This window comes from Lampetra planeri, chromosome 53 (genome assembly GCF_965212315.1).
Source record: "Lampetra planeri chromosome 53, kcLamPlan1.2.h2, whole genome shotgun sequence".
NCBI lineage: Eukaryota > Metazoa > Chordata > Hyperoartia > Petromyzontiformes > Petromyzontidae > Lampetra > Lampetra planeri.
Window position 1 is genome coordinate 7,809,090 of NC_136159.1, and position 12,555 is coordinate 7,821,644.

At 43.7% G+C, this 12,555-nt stretch overlaps 1 protein-coding gene across 7 annotated transcripts in view; it reads right to left on the reverse strand.

Moving 5' to 3' along the window:
* The window catches only part of LOC144734788 (tropomyosin alpha-1 chain), a 41,894-nt gene that overhangs the window by 17,142 nt on the left and 12,197 nt on the right, over positions 1-12,555 (reverse strand). For all 7 annotated transcript variants that reach the window (XM_078617162.1, XM_078617166.1, XM_078617160.1 and 4 more), the window contains 3 exons: positions 6,550-6,683; positions 2,482-2,599; positions 625-695 (listed from right to left, as the gene is read on the reverse strand). In XM_078617162.1, coding sequence (XP_078473288.1) covers positions 625-695; positions 2,482-2,599; positions 6,550-6,683 — 323 coding nt within the window. The remainder of the gene's footprint in view (positions 1-624; positions 696-2,481; positions 2,600-6,549; positions 6,684-12,555) is intronic.

Sequence of the window (12,555 nt, forward strand, 5' to 3'; positions counted from 1 at the left end):
GAAATGTTAACTACCTCGCCTGGTATACAGGAGGTCGTCGGTTCGATCCCGACCCTGACGCCTGCATATTTAGAGTTTGCATGTTATCCCCATGGTCGCGTGGATTTTTCTCCGGGTCCTCCGGTTTTTCAATCCACATATGGAATCGGTATGCATTTAGAGTATTTGGCTGCTATAAATTACCACGTAATTATCCATTTAATTGGAGCTATCATTTGTGGCCAGGTGCTTAGTGGTCCTTACCTGAAAAAATTCAAAGTAGTTTCTAGTTTAGTTTAAGTTTCCAACATGTAATGAGATCTGGTACATCTCGGGTCATTTGGTCAAAGGCATCCAAAAAACATTCTGATCTCAACGGGGCTCTTACCTGGTTATAAAGGTCAGATATTTATCGATTTTAGGCACGAGCCAAAAATGTAGAAGAGCGTACAAACTACACGGTACAAGCCATCCAACAATACTTAAGGGTGTTATAACACATGCTTAGGTAGCCGTTGCCAACGCGTCCCGTGGCCGCGCACGCATTCGACACGAGGAATAGAAGGCGGCGGGTGCCGCCGACAATCGCTGTGCGCTCGCTCGTGTCGCACGCGGCCGCCGTGATTTCCCGCGGGCCGCACTCACGTTTCTGAGATCTCCGCGCGCTCCTCTGTGCGCTCCAGCTCCCCCTCGATGATGACCAGCTTACGGGCGACCTAGAGTCCGTGAAGGGCAACGCGCACGCGCACGCAACCACCAGGAACGTTACAGCCAGGGCTGCGGTTTTTCGCGAAATTGAAAAGAATTTATTTCGAACTGTTTTTTGTGTTCAGTTTGTTGTGTCTGCCCCCGCACATCCGGTTAGGCACGGTTGCCTATGTATGGTGCAGAACAATTTCAACATAGAGTCGAACCCCTCTTAACGACGGTAAATGGTTCCACAAAACCGGTCAATAAGTGATTTGGTCGTTAAGCAAGTATAGGAAATCCATACTCTTTGGTTCTTTCGGCAAAGTCAAGTAGATAGAAATAACTAAGTTAGAAATAACTAACTACGTGACTTTACCGAAAGAACAAAAGAGTATGGATTCCTGCAGTCACGAAAGCTTCAAATCAAGATAGGAAATTCACGTTAAAGGTTTAATTCGTTCCGATAGCATCGAAAGTTACCCTTTTTCATCCAATGAACGTACTTTAAAGATACTAAAAAAATTATAAACACTTAATATTAAAAGAAACATGGTTAATCAATGCATTTATTAATATTTACTCTATCTACAACAGCCCGCCGTTAACAAGGGAATGGTCAATAAGCAAACACATTGGGCTTTTTGGAAGCCCGTCTGTAAGCCATTAGTCGTTGACAGCGGTGATCATTAAGAGGAATTCTACCGTACACACATACATAACCGATTGCGGGTTTTCTATCTGGATAATCTGCCCATGGGTAATTAACTTTGCAGATTACCACGTCAACATTGGGGTGGTATAAGTAGTATTATTATCTGGTGTTGATGATGTCATAAATGTGAAATTCTGCAACAGAATGACTTTTAGTTTTTTGTCGAATGTACAGCTGCAATTGCGCTGTGCTCTGCATACGAAACGAATTGCGTATACGGACTTGAAATTTTTCTGGACATGTGTCTAATGCTTTTAAAACGAACTCGGCTTACTCCGAGTAATTATGCATGACAACTTTAAGAGGCTAATGTATCATCATTATCCGTGTGAAAATAATAGAGGATTTTTTTTTTCTCCCCGACAACCCCTTTTTGTAATGAGCGCAATAATGACCGTCTTAACGTGGGCCATTTAACGAGGGTCACTAAAGGAGAAAGGTTGCAGCGTTTGTATTTGCATGAAAATCTAATTTTGGACAGTTCAGACATGAATACAAATATTTGAATTGCAATAAAAATACAAATCGTCGTACTTATCCGTTTTAATCTAAATATACCCTCATACCACGTTATTGATGGGCCGATAAAAGTAATTATTATAATCCTGTGCTCATATTCTTTTTCATTAACATAAATTTCAATAATGGAATGACTTTTGTCGCTTGTGAATGAATGGCTTGAATGGTTGCATTGTATCGTACTAAATTGCCACTTATCTTTAAATACCACATTAATTATGGCAGCGCCACAAAGTATCATCACCACCACCCTGCACTCACGACAATGTTTGAGTAATTCTACGAATGAGTGACTTTCGTTGCGGTCACATCAACATCTTGAATGGATTTAAAGCTTTCGTGACTGCAGGGATTCATCTTCTTAGTTCTTTCGGTAAAGTCACGTAGAAGGGAAATAATAAAATAATAAAAATAAAACATAATAAAATACAATTCTCACGACGTTTCGGCCACAACGTAAGCAGCCGTCCTCAGGTGAAGAACAGGTCTGTCGGAAAGACAGCGTCTGAACGCTGTCTTTCCGACAGACCAAGAAGATCTTGAATGGAGTTAGTCTTGAAGTGAGCGAGTGAGCGACTCACCTCCTCGTACTTGCGATCAGCCTCCTCAGCGATGTGCTTGGCCTCTTTGAGCTGAATCTCCTGAAGTTCCATCTTCTCCTCATCCTTGCCAGCCCGGTTCTCAATCACCTTCATGCCTCTGTGGAAACACGCCAGGAACCGCGTTCATATTATTGATTCATCATCATTATTATTACACTGGTCAACAAAAAAAAAATTTCTGGCCTGGACTTTTGCAGCTGTTTTAGACTAATTTCAGGGTGCTGATTCCAAATTATTTTGATATTGGAGGCTTCAGCGTCGCGATGTCGTCCAGACTTTGCAGCAAACTTTCCTTGAAAATTATTCACGCATTTGAAGCTACCAATCAAGCCCAGTGGACCGCATTCTTCAAGAACTAATGAATCTCGGTCACTTGCCACACCGATAACCCTGGGGAGTTTTACCACCCCTGGTCGCCTGCGAAAGTGCGGCCCAATCGGCGACTTGGCGCAATTCACCGTCCCGCGTGTTAATGGTGACTGAACATAGGACAAGTGCATCGATGCCTGTTGTATATTGATGAATGTATTACTAAAAATCAACCTTTCTGAAGACAATTATCAATTGCGTCATTCAGTTTAACAGCTCAAAAGAGCACAATATCGATGAAAAAAAAGTCTGGTTACGTGTTCAGTGCCAATATTGATTTTTTTTCTCTTCTTTCTAGGCTTATATTAATGCTTTTAAAATGAATTTTTAATTTTGCTAGTGATGAATGTACCACTTTAAAGGTGAGTGTATTACAATCCATGTGAGAATGATACACTGTAATATCGTTTTTGACCCAATTGCTTTTAGCAAGTGCTATAACCACTGGTCTAACCACATTTTTCAACCTGAGGGTCATTTAAGGGAAAAAGATAACACATTTCCATTTTCATACAAACGCAATATTTGTACCACTTAGTAATAAGTCCACAGATTTGAATTTGCAAAGACGTACAAATCTCTCGACTTTTCTCTCCCCCCCCCCCCCCACAATGTTACCCCGATTGTGTGATCTGCACCCCATTCACGAGATAAAGGGTTTGCAGCAGCAACAAAAACAAACTCCCCAATATATTCTTGGTTGTGTTGCTTGTGTCGCAGTCGAAACGTCGTGAGAATTTTTCATTGTTTCATATTTTTATTACTGTATTATTTCCCTTCTACGCGACTTTACCGAAAGAACCAAGAATATGAATCCCTGCAGTCACGAAAGCTTTAAATCAAAATGTAAACTCCCCAATGTAATGTAAACTGGGCGAGTGCCTGGATTGGAACTCGGCGGTTCTCAGGGGAACTTGCTCAAGTGCCCTGGCCTCTCAACTGTCTGGCCAGCTCAAAAAAAAAACTTCTCGTCTCTGAAGCGACGTCTCCCGTTCTAAGTGGCTTTTTTACACGCACCAATCCACCGCAGCTATTCGTTTAACGACGGGTTACACCTCTAACGTGAGCAATTGTTCCTGCAAGGGTCAAGTGGAGGAATCCTAACATTGCGTCTTCACCTGTAAGCACCGTTTCAAAATTGCCAACATCAATGCTAACCTGCAGAGTACACGCCTTCCAGAGGAAACAAAACATTACATTTCGATTTAAAGCTTTCGTGACTGCGGGGATTCATCTTCTTGGTTCTTTCGGGAAAGTCACGTAGAAGGGAATTAATAAAATAATAAAAATAAAACATAATAAATTATTATGTTTTATTTTTATTCTTTTATTAATAAATTATTATGTTTTATTATGCTTTATTTTTATTCCTTTATTACTATATTATTTCCCTTCTACGTGACTTTATCAGTAAAGTCACGTAGAAGGGAAATATTAAAATAATTAAAATAAAACATTGTACAATATTATGCTTTATCTTTATTCTTTTATTATTTCCCTTCTACGTGACTTAACCGAAAGAACCAAGAAGAAAAAACATTACATGTAAAGCCCTTTGATCAATACACCATATGGGTCTTGGGGGTTATTTGGTCATACTTCACCACACTCATCAGTGCGGCATGGCGACAAGAAATGACTTGAGAGCATAGCAGTACAATACAACAACGGGCTTCGCTGCACTATCCTCTGCTGCCCATGACACAGCCGGCGGGAGCCTATAACAACGTTGTTGTGCAAAGCGGTCTCCAATCCAGCCACCATCTGGGCTCTACCCTGCTCTGCTTCCATGGTGTGACGAGATCGGGCGGGTGCATTCCGTGTGCTTCGGTTATAGGCAGCGTAAAATAAATACCGTACAGAACATACCATCACGCAAACGATACATCGTGTAACCCGTGCCGGTTTGTTCGCCATGGAAATTATTCGTGTTCAACTTTTTAAAACAATTCTTCTTTCGTACGGCTGCTGATGTAGTCGATGCAGACCAACAACTACAATTTCACATTCAGGGTGGTCAAGCCAGATAACCGCGTCAGGAGCACCGGACTGCATCCTGCTGCGATGTCTTCTTCGTATTTGTGGATCGGACGTCTCTGTTCTGGATGATCACAGTCGCATACTACTACTGGAGATTTTAAATTTTCCGTTTGTGCATCAGGTATCTGCATCTGCTGCCATGGTTTGTGCAGTGGATGGGATTCAGGGTGGACCATGAACAACTTCGTGGAAGATCAAACCCGGAGATCTTCTGCGTTGGGTCTTTCGCAAGGCGTTTGTTTGCGAGTTCTTTTGAACTCCATTCAGCTCTCTAAGTGGATCGTCAAGTAAATGCCATTTATTGCTTCTCTGCTGTAACAAGGCCTGACAACAGCGGCAGGGAGAAGGTGATACATCTGTAAGCAGGGCCCCGAAGTTCAGTAGGCCCCCCACACCATTGCAAAAAAAAATGTTTGTATTTACATAACGGGAGCCCACCTGAGCCAGAATATTATAGGTACAGACAGATCGGGGGACACATACATTTGTAGTCGTGCAATTCGTTATGAATTGCAATCACAATGTGATTGTAAAGGTAATTTTGGTTAACGTTGCTTTTGTAATTGTAATTTTAATTGATCCTGGGTGTGCGTACCACGGCCCCAAATCGCTCTCGATGCCCCTCGGCCGTGACCAAGTACCTGAATCACAAAGGGGTGCGGTGGTTGCGTCATGCAGCAAACACGTTGTGATCACCATGCCTCAAAAAACCTGCTCGGGAGCGACCTGCAGCCTGCGTTAATTAAATAACCGCCTTTCGCTACGTGGAAAAGGCACAACAAGACTGCCTTCACAACTTTCAGAGAAACCAACCCATGTTTGGTATTTTTTTTTTAAATGTGAGGCTTGTAAAATTAATGAAGCCCAACAGGTTAACTGGCTGCGTGGATGTAATCTGCTGCACTGCCTTATTGCTTACAATGTATCCCCACAGCAATCTACAACACCTGCTTCTTGTATGATGGTGACCCATCCAAGTAATATCCAGGCTCAACCAACCCTTGCTTTGTTTTTGAGATATGATCGAAATGGCAGCATTGCAGGTGATTTGGCCACGTGTAGGGTTCAACAGCAAGCAATGTGGTTGCTCGTGGTCACTAAATATAAACTCAACTAAAAACTAAACTTCTTTGGTTCTTTTCGGTTAAGTCACGTCTAAAAATAAAATAATAACTCAAAATAAAATAACACATTATTTTGAGTTATTATTTTATTTTTAGACGTGACTTAACCGAAAAGAACCAAAGAATAATTCCTGCAGTCACGAAAGCTCCTAAATTAGGATTAATAACTAAACTATTTTTTATTTTTCCAGGTGAGACCCACTGGAGCTATTTCGCTATTTTTCAGAAGCAACTTAGCCACAAATGATAGCTGAAGTGGCTTATCATGTGAAAATGTAGAACAGCTCGAAATGCACGTTGATTCTAAATGTGGTGGAAAGAAATCGGGAGGACCCGGAGAAAAATCCACACGACCACGAGGAGAACATGAAAACTAAAAATATACAGCAGGTGTCAAGGGTCGAGATCAAACCCACGTCCTCCTGTACACCAGGCGACGTAGCTAACATCTCTTCACCGCGGCACCCACAGCAGCAACAAAATATCCACAAGGAGACGGACGGTTGGTTCTCACCTCTCGCTCTCGTCGGCCGCCTTCTCGGCATCCTCCAGCTTCTGCAGGGCGGTGGTGAGACGCTCTTGCGCTCTGTCCAGCTCCTCCTCAACCAGCTGGATGCGCCTGTTCAGCGACGCCACATCAGCCTCGGCCTGCGGAACAAAAACAGTCGTCGTTGGTCGGAGCGACAAGACTCGCGACGACGAGAGAGATTTCGATGTAAAGCTTTCGTGACTGCAGGGATTCATCTTCTTGGTTCTATCAGGTAAAGTCACGTAGAAGGGAAATAATAAAATAATAAAAATAAAACATAATAAAATAATTCTCACGACGTTCGGCCGGCTGCTTGCGTTGAGGCCGAAACGTCATGAGAATTATTTTATTATGTTTTATTTTTTATTATTTTATTATTTCCCTTCTACGTGACTTTACCGAAAGAACCGAGAAAACGAGAGAGATGGTCGAGCACATATTCCAGTTAAGACGTCAATTTATCCCAGGGCCATAGCCGACTTTGTTTGAAATGAGCCAGTCACATGAGGCATCATCATCACGTTCCAGGGACAGATCACCCGTTGGTGTCCACTGCACGTTTCGTCTTTTGCTAATATGCTCAAGCCGTTGCACATCTTTCTGGCACCAACCTCTTATGTCATCGTAAAGACATTCTCCACGAGGTCTTCCTCGCTTGCCGGTTCCTTCCATTTTTACCCGAACACACTTTTAATCTTCCTGTTGTTGATAATTGGTTTTTTACCCTTCTATCTGGCAACAAAACTGACACCTTTTTACAAGGAGTCATGTTTGCATAGACCACAATACCTGCAGTCATAATGCAAACAAAAAACATCACTCTGATAAAGTGCACTGTCCTATCAGAGTTATGTTTTTTGTTTGCATTATGACTGCAGGTATTGTGGTCTATGCAAACATGACTCCTTGTAAAAAGGTGTCAGTTTTGTTGCCAGATAAAAGGGTAAAAAAAAACAATTATCATATTTTTACTGGCAAATGAGATTCCCATGGTGCTTCCTGTTGTTGTCCATCCTACATGTGTCCATACAGTGCCAGTTTCCTTCTCATCACTGCCTGCATCTTCTTCCATGCACAACCATGAGGCATAGCACTTTGAAATGATCCTCATCTTTCACTGCGTGCATCTTAGCCACACTAATTGGGTACGACTGGGGAATAAAATTGCGACAATTAATTATGGCAATTCATTGAATTGTGTAACGTTGGGAGAGCCAGGGGAGGTAAAATAAATAATCACAGAACTCATACTGATGAATTCGCACATGGCAAGACAACCGAATACATATTAGGGTGTTAAGATGTAAAATGTTTTATTGCCAGAAAGGGTAAAAACATTTTCTTATATTTTGATACTGGCAAGTGAGGTCCCATGAAGTATTTGGGACCGCACGATTGTAAGCTCGCAAACTGCGTGATGTGCATATACTGTATATTTCATTCACGTTGGCATCCACGATGAACATGGTTCAGTGAGACTGAAGGGTAAATAAAAATAAACTACCCACACAGTAGGGGAAACACAATAGCAGTCAACATATTAACTAACAAAATAAACTAACCTTGTTTTGTCTAAATACCCCTAATACATACTACTAATAATTCCGCTGCCAAGTTGTTACCTGCTTCCACAGGCAAGTGTGGCGATTAGTGCAAACCTCAGCAGGAAAAACACCTTTCCCGTTCCATTTGCTTGTCAATCAAAATTCGCGAATTTCCGGTGCAGGAGTTACGTGCCCCTCCCCCACCCCCAATGCTTTACACAAAAGTGTGTGCGAAGCAACGTCATCATTCTCTGTCTTCTAAAAATCACACCACGCTTTAAAGCTTTCGTGACTGCAGCGATTCATCTTCTTGGTTCTTTCGGTAAAGTCACGTAGAAGGGAACTAATAAAATAATAAAAATAAAACATAATAAAATAATTCTCACGACGTTTCGGCCACAACGCAAGCAGCCGTCCTCAGGTGAAAACCAGACGCTGTTTTCCCGACAGACCTGGTCTTCACCTGAGGACGGCTGCTTGCGTTGTGGCCGAAACGTCGTGAGAATTATTTTATTATGTTTTATTTTTATTATTTTATTACTTCCCTTCTACGTGACTTTACCGAAAGTACCAAGAAGATCACACCACGCATTATAAAAAAATAACCATACTTAAAGTAAATTACTGAACATAACCACGGGTATCGTATTCTTCCTCTTCTGATTGTGCACGTAATGCCTAAATCTAAAGCCACTGTTAAAATAATTCCTCCATGCCATGCTGGTCGTAAGGGTTCTTTGAATATAAACGGTGCTGGACTTTAAACACTGGTGTGGGTAATTGGTGCTGGGGGGGGGGTTAGATGCAGACCTAAAAGTACACAATGGATCTTGCTGTTCTGCACTATCCTGCCTACATACAACGCAGTCTATCTAGGCTCAACGCTACTCCACTTCTGAGAAAGGGCGCATTCTGGGTGATACGGCCAAAGGCCAAGGTACTGTCACCATTACATGGCACTGTACGAAATTATCAGCAAATAAATCAGTACGTTACTCAAAGTGTCAGAAAGCCTAGTCACCAATAACCATAAATTTTACCCTGAAGTGTGAGGTCAAAACTATGCCATTATCCGCACTGCATTCTTTCGACACCAATCACTTACTGAAACAAAACCCAACAACATCTGCTGTATCATGAGGCCTCCTTTGCCAGTACCAAAATATACTAATAGGGGTTTTCCCCGTTTTTCTGGCAACAAAACTGACACCTTTTGCAAGGAATCATGTCAACATTAACCACAATACTTGCAGTCAAATGCAGACAAAAACAATACTCTGATAATTTATGCATTGTCCTTGAAATTGATTGGCCCACACCAGAGACAGCTTTGCTTAGAGCCTAGTCTCATATGGTGTTCGACCAGATGACGCCAAAAAGGTGTCAGTTTTGTTGCCAGAAACAAGGGGAAAACCCCTATTAGTATTAACATCTGCTGTGCCACAAAGCCAATGACTCAGAAATGCAATTAAGTCTTGTGAACATGCAATAACCGAAGTGCCAGTGTGTGTGTGGAATGAAAACAATGTTCAACTGGAGAGATGCATGCCAAGTCTATCTTGTGAAATTAAAGGCTCATCGGCAGATGCACTGGAGTGAATTATTACACTGAACTGACAGCGTGAGAGAGAGAGGAAGGCCACATGTTTTTGGCACGAAGTTTTGAAAGTGCATTTTTGACATCTTTGTAAAAAACTAAATGTTAGCCCACCCTCCTCATCTCTGAAATGTAACCAACAATACTCGCAATACAGGTATTGCTGCCGTCTACAGCAACTTCCTTAAGGGAAATGCTGCCAAAGCCAGCACGGTTGGCTACGTACGGTGCGATAGAAGTTCGACACGCACAGATACGAAGAACCGAGTTATGGAGCCCTTTGTTAATAAACGCACGGCGCAATGTTTGAAATACTGCGAAACGTAAACAAAGAGTCCCTTTAAAAAAGCGGAGGCGTTTATTTGAAATTTACACCACTGGTGGTAAAGAGCTATCGGTAAAATCGCAAAATTGCAGCGTCTTTTGTGGGTTTTTTTTATTTGCAGCATCTGCCTGTGACAAATCGCCTGGAATGCACCCGATCTGGTCGCACCTCGGCGTTTGAAGGGTTGAGTATTCGGATAGGCGAACACCACACCTCACACAAGTGATTTCGGGCAGCAGAGGGCAGTGGGGTAAAATTAATTGTGCTGTAATATTGGCCACATCTATGAGCCTCCTCACATTCAAACCCGCACTGACCACGACCTGCATCGTATGGGGGGGGGCTCATTTAGCAGTGGTTTGACAAAAGGACTTTACACGTATAATATGCAGCATCTACGTTAGGCCATGCTGTTGCACCTTGATGCGATAAAGCAGACATCGTCTTATTACAGTATCTACCGCAGCTAAAAATGGTATTAACCGTAGAATAATTAAAATGGTGTCAAAAGTTAAATCCTGGTCATGTATTGACCCTTCAGCCCTCTGTTAATCGATAGCTGGATGAAGGCCTCCCCATGCAGTATAGAATACAGTAGAAATGAAGATGTATATACAATAGTAAAATTAAGCATTTAAAACCTCGGCTATTGCAACTAATAAAAGTATGTTTTTGTATTCTATTTTTTCATTGAATTTGTTAAATTAGCAACAAGGAAAAACGATGTTCATTTCCTTAGAATTAGACCTTTAAGCAATAGCAGGAATAGCATACAGGAAAAAAAATCTAAATGCAATAAATAATGCCAAATACAGAGGCCCGGGCCTAGAAGCCTGCGTTGCCACGCCACTCTCCTAGAAGCCGCTACCGCTTGGGGCGCGCCACACCCGGCAGAGCTGCAGATTGGCTGCAGGGGTGTGCGGTGGTCCCATCACGGACCCTTAACGTGGCATAGGTGACGTACACACCTCCTAATTGCAGTGGCGTGCACCAAATTAGACTGCCAACTTTTTTTGTGTGTTAATTACATGTTTTCCACCAAGTTGGAAATCATAGCGTTTGGAAATTATTATAAGTCCCACTTCGTGTGGTGACACAATGCCAGGAGGATTTCAGTTCAGTTTATTAGGACGGGTTCAGTGGTTACTTTAAGATACATTAACCTTTACAATCTACCGCTTCACGGTGACAAATAATACCAATCACGTCGTAATGTCACAAAGTGAGGTGAATTTACTGCAGAAAGGGCGATCAGGTAACGAGCGAATGGCCACTGGATGTACTCTCCCTCGCCACAGTAACGTGGAAATCTCGCCGTTTGCATCGCGTGAGCAAAAACTATTGGTCAACTACGGGCGTTCAAAGCTGATTCTGTGTGCGGTGGCATCGGCAGGTGAAGTTAAGACAAGCGAGCTCGTCCTAACCTCACCTTCGCATTCACCTATTGTCCTTTCTGGAATTATCAACTGCTTATGCTGCTGCTGTTGTTGCTCATGATCATTGTGATGATGATGGTGTTGGTGAAACACTTCATTAAAGAACTAACACGGTTATATGTAAGTACGTACAGGTACGGCAGGACAGGTGAGCGTTACCCCACTGCCTTTTGCTCGCTGTGTCTTTTTCTGGAACGATCCGTGACTGCTGCTGATGATGATGACGATGAGGCCAGGTGAGGGGCTATGAGACTAGGTGAGGGGGCTATGAGGAGAGCAGGTGAGGGGGCTATGAGGAGAGCAGGTGAGGGGGCTATGAGGAGAGCAGGTGAGGGGGCTATGAGACCAGGTGAGGGGCTATGAGACCAGGTGAGGGGCTATGAGACCAGGTGAGGGGGCTATGAGGAGACCAGGTGAGGGGGCTATGAGGAGACCAGGTGAGGGGGCTATGAGGAGACCAGGTGAGGGGGCTATGAGGAGACCAGGTGAGGGGGCTATGAGAGCAGGTGAGGGGCTATGAGACCAGATGAGGGGCTATGAGGAGACCAGGTGAGGGGCTATGAGGAGAGCAGGTGAGGGGCTATGAGGAGAGCAGGTGAGGGGCTATGAGGAGACCAGGTGAGGGGGGCTATGAGGAGACCAGGTGAGGGGCTATGAGGAGACCAGGTGAGGGGGGCTATGAGGAGACCAGGTGAGGGGCTATGAGGAGACCAGGTGAGGGGGCTATGAGGAGACAAGGTGAGGGGGGCTATGAGGAGACCAGGTGAGGGGCTATGAGGAGACCAGGTGAGGGGGCTATGAGGAGACCAGGTGAGGGGACTATGAGGGGACCAGGTGAGGGGGCTATGAGGAGACCAGGTGAGGGGGGCTGAGGAGACCAGGTGAGGGGCTATGAGGAGACCAGGTGAGGGGGCTATGAGGAGACCAGGTGAGGGGGCTATGAGGGGACCAGGTGAGGGGCTATGAGGGGACCAGGTGAGGGGGCTGAGGATAGGAGGTGAGGGGGCTATGAGGAGACCAGGTGAGGGGGCTATGAGGAGACCAGGTGAGGGGGGCTATGAGGAGACCAGGTGAGGGGCTATGAGGAGA